The sequence below is a fragment of the Argentina silus genome (assembly GCF_951799395.1).
Source record: "Argentina silus genome assembly, chromosome: 14".
In the NCBI taxonomy this organism is placed as follows: domain Eukaryota; kingdom Metazoa; phylum Chordata; class Actinopteri; order Argentiniformes; family Argentinidae; genus Argentina; species Argentina silus.
Genome location: NC_139668.1, coordinates 9,437,300 through 9,450,661, shown reverse-complemented (window position 1 = coordinate 9,450,661; position 13,362 = coordinate 9,437,300). Strand labels below are relative to the sequence as shown.

At 44.4% G+C, this 13,362-nt stretch overlaps 1 protein-coding gene across 1 annotated transcript in view; it reads right to left on the bottom strand.

Annotated features, from left to right (window-relative positions):
- The window catches only part of LOC310815097 (histone deacetylase 4-like), a gene marked incomplete at its 5' end in the record, with an annotated part of 41,686 nt that extends 31,812 nt beyond the window's left edge, over positions 1-9,874 (bottom strand). Inside the window, 2 exons of the mRNA XM_083684726.1 lie at positions 7,764-8,165; positions 9,817-9,874. Coding sequence (XP_083540852.1) covers positions 7,764-7,785 — 22 coding nt within the window. The remainder of the gene's footprint in view (positions 1-7,763; positions 8,166-9,816) is intronic.
- Between the last annotated feature and the right edge of the window lie 3,488 nt (positions 9,875-13,362).

Below are 13,362 nucleotides of genomic sequence, written 5' to 3'. Positions count from 1 at the left end.
GCAAGCACGTCTCTCGCTCTCTGTGTGTATGTGTGTGTGTGTACATGTGTGTGTGTGTGTGTGAGTGTGTGAGTGTGTGTGAGTGTGTGAGAGTGTGTGAGAGTGAGTGTGTGAGTGTGTGTGTAGGCTGTAATTATAGTGGTAACATGAAAAGGCTTTTGTAGGAGCCGAGCCCTGGGAAGACAGGGCTATAAATAGCCAACCGCCAAAGAGGGAGGGAGGGGGGGGGGGGGATATAGAGGGAAGAGGAGAATGATAGGACGAGGGAGATGTAGGGAAACGGAGGGAGAGAGGGAGAGAAGATGATTAGGGCAGAGGAGGGAGTGAGGAAAGGAAATAGAGGAGGTAAAAGAAGCGGGAGAAGAGGGGGGGAGAGAGGCTACCTCGCTAGATAAAGGGGAGAGGAGACAGCATCAACATGCACAGACACACAAACCGTCTCAAAAACAACAACACCTCTTAAACACATTTGCAGGTGCGGTGAGAAGGGTGTGTGTGTGTCTCTGTCTCTCTCAAAAATTGGGAATTGAAAACAAGATCTCCGATCCCTTAGGGGGAATACAGAGAGGAAACAGGCTAGCGTCTTGCTGTGTTGGTCTATTTCTGGACCTCTCTCTGGACTTGACTGCTGAGATATACTGTATGCATGCGCATGCACGCACACACACACACACACTTAATTAGCCAAAGGCTTGAGGATGCACCATGCAACACTAACCAAAATGATGGTGTGTGTGTGTGTGTGTGTGCGCGTGTGTGTGTGTCTGTGCGAACACAGGAGGTATTTTTAGCTCTAGCCTCAGGGGATGCATGTCTGTCTGTCTGTCTCAGACGCAGACTGCCATCCATGATTGGTTCTGGCTACCGCTAGTCTGGGAGAGGAGGACCAATCCCTGAGAGGCTTGAGTATGGTTGAAAGCATCTAACTTGATACATCCTCTTTCAAACCAGGCTTTCCTATCCGTGAAATCCGTTGCAGAAAGTAGCTACAAAGGGGTGGAAACCCATTTGAAATGAGTGACGCCTCGCCAGATGACAAAACCAATGAAAAACCTAACGCCTTCATCGACTAGATTTTGTGCAGCGCACTTCAGAATTCAGTTTTTCCTTCAGGTTTGCCTCCATTTTCTTCAATGTTGCAAGGTAGCATAGGCAACAAACTCTCTGCAAAATAGTCCAACCTACCCGGTCAGAAAAGACAACCAACATAACAACAAGCAATCCTCTACAGGCATGTGTGGGGAGAGTTCTTGGAATGTAACATCCAATGAAATTGCAAGAAAATGTGATTTAGGGAGGTATGGCTACGCGAGACTAAGCTTGGTAGCATCCTGCAACACTAGGGTTTGTGTCCCTCTCTCTCCTGTCCTTCGCCTCTTCAACAAAACTCCTTAAGTTTTGGTGAAAGGACTGAATAGGTTTCAACCATACATTCTGGTTTCCACAAGACACAAACTGTCTAGAACCTATATATTAGCAGATAGGGTAACGGGTAAGAGGCCATACCGGAGCTGTGTGGACAACGTTAGAGTCTGACCTGCACAGGTGAGGCTATGAGGAGGAGAGGGAGAGAGGGGGGAGAGGGAGAGAGGGGGGAGAGAGAGAGGGGGGGAGATGGACAGATGGCAGAGCCACAAATGAACTCTCAGATTACCCTTGTGCCCGCTTAGACACGCAAACATATTCAAATCAATGTCAGACGATATCGCCAGCACTTATATCCAAATGATCCAAAAGAGCAAAACTCTGCCGTGGACATTTGGTTGGTTGGTTGGTTGGTTTGTGTGTCTTCACAATGAAAATAAATCGAGAGATGCTGGTGGCAATATTAGCATTGTTAGCAACAACTAGGCAAAACACGATGGCTGATTTTGCATGGCCTGTGTGTGTCCTGTGGTCACAGTAACGAGGACACCTGTGTCTGGCAGAATCATCTACATTAGGACGAGGGACTTGTGGTTGTGTTATCAGATGCAGAGGGGCTTTGACTGAAAACTACAGCTGATACCTGAGACAGACCACACAGGGCGAGCGCAGGTGCATACAACCGCTGGACTGGCTAAAAAGGTGACAGGAAGAGGGAGATGGTGGGGCCAGAGAGGAGAATGAGAGGGGGAGGGAGGGAGGGGAGAGGGAGAAGGAGAGAAAGACATGGAGAGAGTGAGATGGAGTGAGTATAGGTGAAGAGTATCATATTCCGTGTGAGAATGTCCATGAAAGGTTGTATACTGAGGTCCGTGGCAGGAAAGATATACGCACACACGCACATCCACCCTCCAGAAGTGGAGCTCTCATCTCTTGGCAACAGTGAGTCTGTCAGACAGTCTTCCCTGTGGATATCTCCCCCTCTCCCCCTCTTCCCCCCACCCCAAGCCCTACTCAGCTAGCATCAGGAGGCAGAGGTATAAATAGCCCCTGCTAGCCTCCGGCTGAGACCCAGTCAGCCTTAGCTAACGAGGCTAGCGCTCATCACAACATGTTTGTTATGATCTGCACAGTGCTGAGAGGGCAAGGAGAGACAAGACATCAACCCTTGTGTACTGCATGCACATCTTTTTACTATTGGGCTAGATCCTAACTCCCATGCTAACCTAATAAGCATGCTCAAACCGCTGGCCAAAGACTAATGAGAAAGACCTAGAAATCCTTCCAAGTCAAGATTTGGGCCCTTTAAGGCAAGTGCTTTCAGACCAGATAAATTAGGATTTTGTCTTGCAGAATGCATTGCTATTCCATGACCTTTGCCACTACACTAAAGCATTTGAAGACCTGTGGGGCTGCCAAAAAGATAGAGAGAAAGGGAAAGAGAGAACCATAGAGGTGAGAAACAGAGATTCATACCTAGACCAGAGGTTTTAACTATTGCACCACAGGAGGGCGCTCTGGCCAGAGGACTGTATACAGTACGCTGTCTACATACAGCCGTAGTGTCTGTGTACGTGTGTGTTTGTGTATGTGAATGTCAGTCAGTATGTGTGTGTGTACGTCCGTCCGTCCGTCCGTCTGTCCGTCCGCAGAGGCGGTGAGAATCGATGTGCAGCCCTTAGGATTAGCATTGAACTGTGTGTCAAAATGAATAGCAGTTTAAACAGAGCCTTAAGGGCTTGGGAGTGGGAGAGCCGAGGCCTGTCACTCTCCTCCACGCAACCAGAGGAGTCAGAGAGGAGAGCGGTCACAAGATTATTTCTGTGATGGGTTCAGTGGAACATGTTGTGAGTGAAGAGCTAGTGAGAGGGCTACTTCATGTGCCCTTTCACACCGATAAACAAAATAGGATATTTATTAGCAAATCAGTGCGATAACCTCTACACACGAGAAAGTACGCACACAGAGAGAGAGAGAGAGAGAGAGAGAGAGAGGAAGGACGCTCCCATCTCATTACATGGCACTTCCTGTCCCTGCTGTGTGTCCATGGTGAGTACACACCAAAAAGGCCATGAGGAAGGGAACAATACGATTCATCAAACAAGTCTCCCCCTGAAGAGCCACTTCCTGTAGGTCACTGATTCACTTCCTGAGGTCAACCACCTGACGTCATGGCAACTGGCGAAGATTGAGTAACCCTCCTGACCTGATCAGCAAGCTCTGACGTCCAGTCATAAAGAAAGAGTCTCTGTAAGACATGTTGGCATCTGTAATGAGTGCCGTTTAGAGAAGGCAATTTTACCCGTCTGTTCCGTCATCACAGTCGTTGGCGGACAAAAGCAATGCAGTAGCTGGTACATTGTGATTTGTGAGCAGGCAGACGCTTCGAGTCCAGGCCCAGAGAGTACTGATGATTTTCGTCCGTGCCAAGGTGTTTTGTCCACTCCAAAGATCAATCAATTTCAAAGAAGATGGATCTTTTACATAACATCAATTACCAAGAAGAAAGTACCAGGGACTGCAGGTTCTGCAGGACCGCGCTCTAGTCTGGTCCATGGCGGCGGCATTGTCGGTGCTTGATATCATCATCATCCTCTTTGTTAGTCCAGCGCTCAGAAACAAAACAACAACAGCTGTGTCAAAAGCCATACAGAGAGAACTCCCTGGCGTCTGTGTAAACTCTAATTGCAGCAGACAGATCACTGGCAGGACACCCTGTATCTAGTTTCTATATGAACAAAAGCCCCTGCCACAAAGAGACGTTCCCTTCCCTTCCCTTCATTATCTCTCTTTTTCCCCTCGCCGCTGTCGATTTCCTAATGCCAATTAAAAACAGAGCGTCTCCAATTCACAACGACAGGGCCACCGCAGAGGTCAGGACAGCGTGTATTTATGGGTGGAAAGGGGGGTGGGGGGGGGGGGATCTGCCGATATGGGCTATTTCACAAAAGGCATGACCTCTTGGATCAGTTGGGGTGGGCCAGGGGCCAGGGGCCAGGGCTTGGTGAGGGGAGAAGAAGAGTGGATGGGGACTTGGTGTATGGCTGGCAAGTCAATTCCAATCATATTGCACATTTGGGTACATTGGGTACATTTGGGGGAGAGTGGGAGCCAAAGCAAAGCGACAAATGAGTTTGAAGGGATGGAATACAGTTCTTACGCTGTGTCCCTGGCACCCCACCTGTCTCTGCACAGTGAGGCAGTGTGTTCTCCACCCCTTTGAACCCAGAGTTACAATGACTACATCCAACCACAGTGCAACACCCCCCGTCTCTATTATATAAACCCACTGCCACTGACATACTGGCCCTGTCCTGAAACAACCCCCATCCCCTTAGCCCAGACACTTGTTAAATCGTCTAAAAATATATATTTTAAAAGGTGGGCTTCTTGCTTTTCCCTGGTTGTGCAATAAACCTTCATAACAGTGCTTGGTTATGGTTATAGACTTTGACCTTCTCTACCAGAATGCAGCAGGCACTACTCTTAAACCTTTGGATGCCATCTACCATAGCACCATCTACCATAGCACCATCTACCATAGCATACCATTAATATTTGTAATACTTATCATTGCATCCTTTATCAAAAGATCAGCTGGACCTTGTTAAAGTCTAATTGATGCTTATGGAATCATCACTCCATATTGGGCTCTCTCCTTAATGTTCCACCTACAGTACTCAACTTGCAACCATCTCAGGTTGCGACACAATATCGTTCTAACCTAATATCGTCTCTAATCACAGAGGGAATGAAGACTAACTTTCATTTGGAAAAGGTACAAAGCACAACCTGCTAAATTAAAAAGGGGGTGTCATTTTCACATTGAGTGAATTATGGGTCTTGTGCAGGGGTGTCAAACTGTTTTGGTCGCTGGCAGCATTGGACCAAATGCAACCGAACCCATACGGGCCCGAAAAAAATACATTTGTTAGTCAAAATTGTCCACTGCCTCATATTATTCTAATATTCTATATAACAGTAGCCTATACTCAGCCTACAGTCAATGTGGTAAGGATTTAAAAAAAGGAGAAGACATTATTATGCAAGCAATGCTTTCTGGTAGAACTCAATTGCTATCTTCCCATTTCAAAGCTGAAACCTTAAAAAAATGTAAAAAGTTCCCCCGCCGGCCTGATTGGACCACCCGATGGGCCGGTTCTAGCCTTTTCTTTGATACCCCTCGTCTAGTTTGCCTGTGTGTGTGTGTGTGTGTGTGTGTGTGTGTGTTTCCTTCTCCCTGGTGACTCCCTACCTACGTCAGCAGAATAAGTAATACATAGAATGTTTACGTGCATACCTGTGTGCCTCCTTATCTCTTGTGTAACATTAACATACAAGTTCCTATCCCCTGTGTAAACCTGTAGGCTTCAACAGCAGTCCCTGGCCATCCCATCCCAAACCAACCTCCCACAAACTCATATACACTGTACCACACACACAACCAATCAGTCTGTTTTCACTCTGATCTGTCTTATCTTGTTCTTGAAAGAACCGCAAACTATTAAGATATCAAAGTTATATATCCAAAAAAAATATCAAACTATGTTGGCCTAATTATGGTTCCTGCTTCGGTTTACTATGTTACTGCTGGTCCACCAAGGTTAAGGTACCTGTCAGAACACAAGGCTGCAGACTACTAAAACTCCAAAAGGAAACACAGGCTCACTTTCCTTTCTGTGTGCAAAAAGCTAAATTACATGACAATTAAGCATCCTTCAAACAAGCTAGGCTACTGTATTCTTTCTCTGAAGATATTTATAATACTTGTGCTACAGGGGAGGCTGGTGGAGGTAGAAATCGGAGGACAGGCTCATTGTAATATATGGAATGGAATGAGGAACGGTATCAAACACACAAGCCACTGGTTCGCTAACATTTAATCAAACTAGCCATAGAAAGAAAAATAAAATTGGGGAAGCAGTGAGCTATGTTTATTTTGTATTTTTTATGGAATCCCACTCTATGATGAGTTATGGGGAAGGTATCCATGTACTGGTCACACAAGGAGAAGGATGAATGGACATGTGCCAAGCATTAGACTGGGTGTCTAATGATAACTGCTGCTAATCCTGGATTGATCTAACGATGTAATGCGCTTGGCCTTCTCTACGCTTGGCAGGGGAAGCGGTAGCATCTAGAGTAATGCTGCACCCATTTCTCCACCCTTCTCTCTTCAGTATGCACTTGTGCACTTCCCCACATGGATTTAACAGCACAGGATTGGTCTTTCCTGGTCAGGTCATGTGTCCGAATGACACCTGCTAGTAGGAAGTAGCAGAAAGTACAGCATTTATCTCCCCATTTTCTCTGTCGCAGACTCAAGTTTGCCAACCATGTGGCTACTCCAGTAACCGGCATTTGTGACCGCTACAGAATGACTAGGTCAAGAAACCGTCATGTTCTGTCACCAGTCCCTTTTACGTCATTTGCTTTTTTAGCAGATGTGGTGAGACGTGTGGCTGGAGGGGTTACCATGGCTCTTTCACTGGGGCATCCATCTCGGTGATGGTATTTATAGTGCACACATCCCCCAGTGTGTAAAGTAAACATGACCATCACATCATCCACAACACAGACCTTTCACTATAACATAACAGGAGTGAGTGTCCCGATAAAGATGGATCGATAGAGTTTCACAAATCAATTCAAGCAGCACTTCAGACATGTCATCCCTCAAATCTCAATAGCTCTTTAACGGTGCGTTTAGCTGACCTAAGATTGGGCTCGTTATGACGGCAAAAACGTGTATAATATGTACGACTTATTTCAGAAATGGTCGTGGAAGAAATCCTAATTTTCACCGCTCTCCACCTTGTGTCTGTGGTCTGGAATTAAATAAAAGCAAGTTGCGTGGCATAATTCAGTCATGTATATTTCTTCTTACACAAAGTTATGAAATGTGGTCTTTAATCAATAAGTTGAGCACGGTGTTGGCTGTTTTCAAGATAAGAACGATGCCAAGCATAGCACATCCACACACACAGCTTGTATACAGTGGTTGTATCGGCAATGATGTGAAAAAGTGGTATCTTTGGTGCACCCATAGTAAAAACGTTTCAAAGCTATTTTAGCTTCGCTTGCCAAGAACTATTTCTGGGCACAGGCAAGGTTTAAACTTGTTAGTTCTATGTTTGTGGACCATTGTCAATGTGTAAAGTGAAGCGAGAGGGCAAATTGTACCTAACGACACACTTAGGCCGCTCCACGAGTGGTCTGCAGCTCTCGTAAACTCACGAAAGAATTGAGGTAATGAAATACGAAGCGGAGCATGTTGAATCAAGCTGACAGCAATTGTTCATTGATTTCAGCGATCATGAAAATGGACTCCCTCCTGCATATTCATAGCTTGCTTTGTGACAGTGACCCCAGATGGGGCCAGTGAGTGTAGGACTTACCTGGGTGACTGTGTGACGTCATTGTTGACAAAATGGTTTTCGAAAATCCACGTTGGAGGGTTATGCAGTCCAACAAGATGATGTAGGAGTGGTGTGTGTGTTTGTGTATGGGTGTGAGGGTAGATATAAGGTTCAAGAAAAAGGTTGTGTGTGTGTGTGTGTGTGTGTGTGTGTGTGTGTGTGTACGCCTGCTTGAAGTGTGTGATTAGGGGAGGGGGTTGGTCTGATGTATTTAGGGGTGTCTGAATTGATAGGTCCACACTTTTCCTCAGTGGCCTGAAAGAGGAAACACTATCATCCACAGGCCTATGGTTAATAACCATCCACCATGAGATAACATGAGTCTTCAGTCTAGGTAATCCAATCAGAATCACCTTCTCTCCCTCTCTCCCCGGTTCCAGCCTATCAGAGAGACAGAGACAGAGGAGTAAGTGGGGTTAATATCATCTGGGCAACATGGAGCAAGGCTTATGCCGGGGGTGCAAAACTCCAATTCTCAATAGCTGAGTCCTTACTGGAACTGTCTTCTCCTGCCATTTTCTTGATCACACAATATCCCTGAATTTGCAGTGAATACACACACACACCTGGTTTCCCAGGTCTATAACCTGCCACTGATTTAAGACATGGAAGAATGATGAAGATGAATATCAGAAGACACGGCAGCCATTGAAGACTGGAGTTGTGCACTAGTCACAGAATCAGCATCATCATTTCTGAAACAGGAAATATAACTTGTATCACACACAAACGCAGTATAAGTGTGTACAACACTGATTCAAGATAAAGGCATAGCCTAAATGTTAGAATTTTCCAAACCTACAAAAACACTGACTGCTGCTTCTAGACCATTAAGAAGAGGAGTAACAGCCTGGGGGCAGGGTGGGGGCAGTGTGTGTGTGTGTGTGTGTGTGTGTGTGTGTGTGTGTCAGGAGGGGTGGGGGCGGGGGGTCTATAAGATAGGGGAGCAGACAGTGGAGCTGCGGGACAAATCTCCAAAAGTCGGTCACGACACACACTTACGCTTTGTGATGGAAAGGGGGGTGTGTGTGTGTGTGTGTGTGTGTGTGTGTGTGTGTGTGTGTATGCCCCAGGGGCTCTATGCTGCACCATTCTCTTAGGGCGTGGGGGGGGGGGGGTCATGCTGGAGAGTGTGTGTGTGTGTGTGTGTGTGTGTGTGTGTGTGTGTGTGTGTGTGTGTGTCCACGCTTGTCTGGACTCATTGTCCCCAAACGGCTTGTGTGACACAGGGTGACAGATTAGGAGAGACAGGCCCTAAAGCACAGGGTAAAAGAGACACCCCGGGTGGACTCCAATCCAAAAATATTGCTCCCTTCCCTCTGTTGCTGTTAACGACCTTGCTAACCTGGTCAATTTTTAACATAAAACACGTTCATTGGGGAGGCGGGCGGGGGGTGTTGGTAGTACACTGCATACTATAAAAGGTAGACATACCGGTACCTTCAAACCAATGTAAAATATTACAACAATTTACCAATCTGAACCACTGTTCTATAAAGGTCGCTGCAACCAAAATATTTGGCAGGATGTTGTACACACGCCTCCATTCACAAAAAAGGTTGACGCATAGATACAGTTTACCACCGTCCATTGATAGAGAGCTGACTTTTCCAGTCATTTCTCCTTTAAATAGTGCAACTCCCTGAGATGAAGAGCGGTAAAATGTTGCTGATACACTTTATTTAACAACCGCGGCCGTGTTCCAAAAATAGCACTGGAACAATTCGAGGCAAATCAGCTTGCGCGTAAATTTGTAAAGCACATAAATTTCACTTCTTCCGCCTGTAGATCGGGCCAAATCGTATTAACTCCATTCCTCAGAATATCGCCCCAATACAATGATGTAGCTAATGTGCAAGATTGAGGATACTATGACGCTATATCAACTGGAAACTTCAGCAGACATTGTTTTGATAGAAATTGTCCCCGCGCTCGTAAGTAATCAACGCATCATTGCCCTGAGCAACATCAAAAAGACTGTCGCATTTCAACAAGCAGTTTCGTAGTATAGAATAACCGTATGCTCACCTACTGTAAACGAGGGGGCAGGCAGTCACTGTCCCGTGAAAGATTACTTTCTCTTTATCATTGGAGAAATCTAAGGGGCGAAAAAATCATTTTCTGACAGATTCCGCCATACTGGATTTTGGTTACAAAGTCACGTGTCGCGCCCCTGCATTCATCCAAGTATTGAGAGGCGTGGTTTGCTATCAATATCGAATTGTTTCTTATGTTACCACTGTGAAATCTAGAGTATTTAAATAAACATTTAGAATAATGTTCTATTATCCGAAATCATATACATTTTTCATCATATTCTCTTTATAATAACACTCCCTAACGTACTGCTATGAATGGCTTGATGCGTGAAGGGCGTGTCTCATGCTCCTTGTTGTGTCAAAATTCATAATATCTATTGCGTAATATCTATAAATAGGACAATCTCTTGATCATAATACAACCCTATCCTATTCATATATTAGAAATGGGAAGTCTACAAGCAGTCCTCTTGACAAGTCCATTAGTTAATAAAAAGCATGATATGTTCATAATTGAGGTTATAGGTATGTCAGTCTTGTCATTTAATTTGTGTATGACTGTCAAAATGCATGGATAGTATTTATTATTGCACATTCAATATGAAAAACTGGTGAATAAAGGAATGCATACGATGAGGACAGTTTTGACTGTAGCTGCCCTGAGAGAGGGAGCTTGCTGGGGAGATACCTACTACTACCATGGCTTGAGTTAGCCCCAACACTAAGCTCCATATAAATTTAAATTAATCCAATTCAGAACTGGGATTTCAGCTCATTACTTTTTATCTCTTCACTTAAGTATCTAAATTTGAATGTAATGTAATTAGACCCCAAACCTTGAATGAGGTAAGGAAGAGAGAGAGAGAGAAAGAGAGAGAGAGAGAGTGAGTGAGAGAGACCAACTGAGCATTAAAGCATTAAGCATTAAATAAAGCTACGCTCTTGTATTTTATTGGATACATTTATCTAATTCTCGCTCATTGCCATAAGAAAACTCTCTCTTTCTCTCTCTCTGCTCCTTGGTTTGTAACTTAATAGAGTTTATTTCCATGACTTTATTTGGGGTCTCATCCACACACAGACGAAACAATGGGAACATTCTGCCTTGCTGGGGAGCCGCCTGTTGGGCTAATTCTTCTCTACAGGGGCTGGCAATTTGTGTCTGTCTACCCATCACCACACAGCTGTGATAAAGGGCCCTGTTCAATCAAGAAACATCGTTTCTGGGTCAGGGCAAAACAGCCCCCAACAACATACTCTAAGCCGAGTAATGTTTTATGTATGTTTTTGAATTCACAACCCATTTCGTTTAGCTAATAATTTAACACAATTCACATTAACATTGAGATTATCATGAGAAAAAAATTCTAAAGCTTTCTCGTTACATACACACATAATGTTGTTTCATCTCACTCTCAAAGTTTCTGCATACCAGCTTTGATTGAACAGCTATTTCTTACTCTGAGCACAACTGTTGGCCTGTTGGGACTGCTGTATCCATAGTAACAGAGGATTATAATTTCTCCGGAGGAGCTACTGGTTATCAGTTACATAACGTGGTCTTGCAGACATCTCATGTTGTTGGGCCTGCATAACCTCAAAAAGGTAAAACCTCTGGGATAGTATTTTTGCTCATATACGTAAATAAACAAACAAGCTACATATTGAATAGCACTGTGGCTATCAATGATATCAAGACATAATCATCATCTTCTGCTTTTACAGTATAACCAGAGCATAGATTGAGTTGTACACCAACCATTGCCAAGCATATGTAGACAAGTGGGAGAGTTTTTGCTATCTGTTTCTCAGAATCCTTTCTGTCTAGTGTTTCAGTACAAGGCAGCTGTGCCCTATGAGTCAGGATTGTAGAGTGGAAAAAGTATCATCACATCACATCACATCACCAGCTCAAATTATTTGATCAGGAACCCCCATGTATCTGCATCTTGCTGGTGACTTAAGGCAATTCAGCCACCATGTTTTTTTTTTTACTTCACTCACTGAAAAAGCATACATCACTGAGAACATCTACCTGCTACCCAGGGTGTTTGTGTGTGTGTGTGTGTGTGTGTGTGTGTGTGTGTGTGTGTGTGTGTGTGTGTGTGTGTGTGTGTGTGTGTGTGTGTGTGTGTGTGCGCGCGCACATTTGTGTGTGTGTGTCTGTGTGTGTATTTGTGTGTGTGTGTGTATATGTGTGTGTGTGTGTGTGTGTGTGTGTGTGTGTGTGTGTATATCTGTGCATTTGTGTAATGCCTCACAGGTGTCTCAGCAGTGCCCAGATATACAAAGCAAAACTAAATTGGCTTCTATTGCTTAAGGCACCCAATTCTAAATGTACTGAACATCTGATTAGCATGTGAGTAATAATGGATGAGCTTCTTTAGCTCAAATTGCATAGAAGCTTCCAATTCTCCAGATTGTCAGATTGTCTCCAGTTTAAACGGCCTACTTACGTAACTTCTGAGAGCAGCTGTGTACTCTATCAATTGGATTTATTATGAGGGAGAGTGAGGGGAATTAAGAGGCTGAGCCAGAGGTGGCCAGTGTTCTATGCAGAAGGATGGTGTGGGTGGAGGCTTGTTACATCCAAGCAGTGACACTTGACAGCTTTTTTGTTCTGTTTTCCATTGGCTGTAGTAAATTACCCTTGGACTGTTTTCAGATTGTTTAGCCTGCTTTAGGTGTATAGTGTATAGTGTTCTTATGGGGTTTTTTTGTCAGTATGGCCTTCCTACACTTTCCATCCTGGAAATAGGTTCACAGCACCCTACAGACACTCTCATCCATTTCCTGTTCCAATAACATCCCTCTCTGAATACATTGTCTCAAAATGTAAATGACCATTGAACAGCAGTTATTATTGCATTGTAGGAGCTGAAATCCATCTCTTGCTCAATGTGCTTTGTTGCTAGTCATTGATTAAATAGCAATACACACATGAATTATCAAGTGGTGTGTTCATTTTGTCGTGTATTGCTGACTTTTCAACATGCTTTGGTGATATTTATCCATTTTTTTCTTCAAGGCAGACAGTACATGATGCTAGGAGGACATCTAGTGCCTCTCTATGAATAACTACACTTATATGACACAACTCTAGAAAACACATATACATAATAGACCTTATCTATTAATTGATACTAAACACTATCTATTAATCTTCACTAAACCATATTCATGTAAATCTATCTATTAATGCCTGAGAAATGGAACTTATAATGATCTCTCCACCTTAGCCCCTTCAATGTGGATAGGGGCAAGCACCGCCCAAACTTTATGATGGTGGCCACACAGTCATGGGGGTACGGGGAGTACAGGAGGGGACTAAGCACGCAGCCCTGGTGGGGGGCCCTGTGTTGAGAGTCAGTGCAGAGGAGGTGTCCCTCACCACAATGCTTATCAAGGTTAAGGCAGATGTCAGTCAAATGTGCCACAAAATTACAAGATGATTATGAATGACATGGTTATGATAAATGACAATTTGAAAGTGTTGTTCAAGTATGCCGTTAATTGGCCTGGTCGCCTGGTCTCTCGGT